General features: G+C 37.7%; 1 protein-coding gene across 1 annotated transcript; it reads right to left on the bottom strand.

The window, feature by feature from the left end:
• Nucleotides 1–525: 525 nt before the first annotated feature.
• Nucleotides 526–1,066, bottom strand: LOC125505147 (natural resistance-associated macrophage protein 2-like; the record flags this gene model as incomplete). Its single annotated transcript, XM_048668324.1, is given in 1 exon segment — nucleotides 526–1,066. A coding segment is annotated over 1 exon segment (168 nt), but the record flags the coding sequence as incomplete, so codon positions are not given.
• Between the last annotated feature and the right edge of the window lie 392 nt (nucleotides 1,067–1,458).

Genomic DNA, 1,458 nt, shown 5'->3' on the forward strand with positions numbered 1-1,458 from the left:
TTTCTACCGAAAAGTTTAGAGCTTATCTACCAAAACTCGATTTTCGGACCTGGCAACCCTGGTAAGCGTTCAAGCAAACCACTTCTGAAGATGCAAGCCACTCGTATTTGCGAAACGTCAACAAGAAATTCTACCGAACGACGGCCTAAAAACCCATTAGTTTCAATGAATGGCCTCGAAAGTCTATTTCTTTTTATTTTGATTACAGCTCCATTAGTGGTGAGGGCTCAGGCACGTCTGTAAATAATTGAAAATGCAATTGATTTTTATTATGACAAAACCTTGTCTTTGTGCCACGCATCGTTAATAATAAAACATAAAATACAAGTGTGGACTTACAAATTAGATTAGAACTTTTTCGGTTAATTAAAACTCGACAAATTAATCTTTAGTATCGGATTACTACGTTTTTATTGAATTGAACTTGAAAACAAAAGCTTTATCACAATCATGCCCTGCTGTAGAATCCCGTAAGACCTCATGCTGGCCTCTTCCTTATTCACTAAAAAAATAATCGCAAATTACCCCTTCATCATCCGGAATCTCAATCCGTTCATCCTCGTAGGTTGGTGGCACTCTGATTGCCACCCCTGAAGCCTCGTCAATTATTATATCATCCTCATGTAAAGGAGAAATTAAAGCACTGTCTTCAGAATGGGCCTCATGCTGCTGATGTTCATCGCTTGAAGCCATTGCACTGTAAAGCCGTATTAGGACTCCACTATTTAGAAATTAGTTGCAATAAATCCGCTAAAAATAACCGAATAATCGAAGCTAAATTAAAACGTCTCTCACACTGTTTAAAGCTGAAACTGATAATATCAGCAACAATTGTTTAAATGATCCGGCTGTGCGGGCAAGCAAAATATTAGTCATTTGGCGTTTTTCCCAGTAAGGACTCAACTTGATTGTAAGGGGATTTCCTGTGTGATACCGATGCTTTGGGAAGTCCACTTTTCAGCTGCAAGCTGGAAGCTGAACTTTCGTTGCCATTATGAATTTAAGGCTACTTGACCTGAAATTGCATTGACTTCGTCGATTGCATTCCAAATGTCGAACTCTCAACAGGAGGCTTAAGTTATCAGATAATAATTCGATTTTTTGGTCGAAATGAAGCAATGCAAATAGTGCTATCGGTTTGATAAGGAATGAATCAATTTTTTCAATTCAGTTTCATATGCTGCAAACATCGCCTTTGCAGCATACGAAAAGCTATTTTGCTTGCAATCCATGACGCAATGGAATACATTCATTGCTTGCCATGCTTGCAACTTGCAATAAATTGTGATCTCAACTGCTAATCTCGAGGTTCTAAATTGAAATATTCTAGTTGTAATTTTTTGCTGATGACACTGCTTGCTCAAAGATAAACTCTCTAGAAATGAGAAATTTTCGGGGGTAATACCACGAGAGCTTTGAAATTACCGATAATTTTTCACGATTGCATGTTTTCCATAA

Source organism: Dendroctonus ponderosae, unplaced genomic scaffold, assembly GCF_020466585.1.
Source record: "Dendroctonus ponderosae isolate FM_Combo_2020 unplaced genomic scaffold, Dpon_F_20191213v2 Dpon_F_20191213_7, whole genome shotgun sequence".
Lineage (NCBI taxonomy): Eukaryota > Metazoa > Arthropoda > Insecta > Coleoptera > Curculionidae > Dendroctonus > Dendroctonus ponderosae.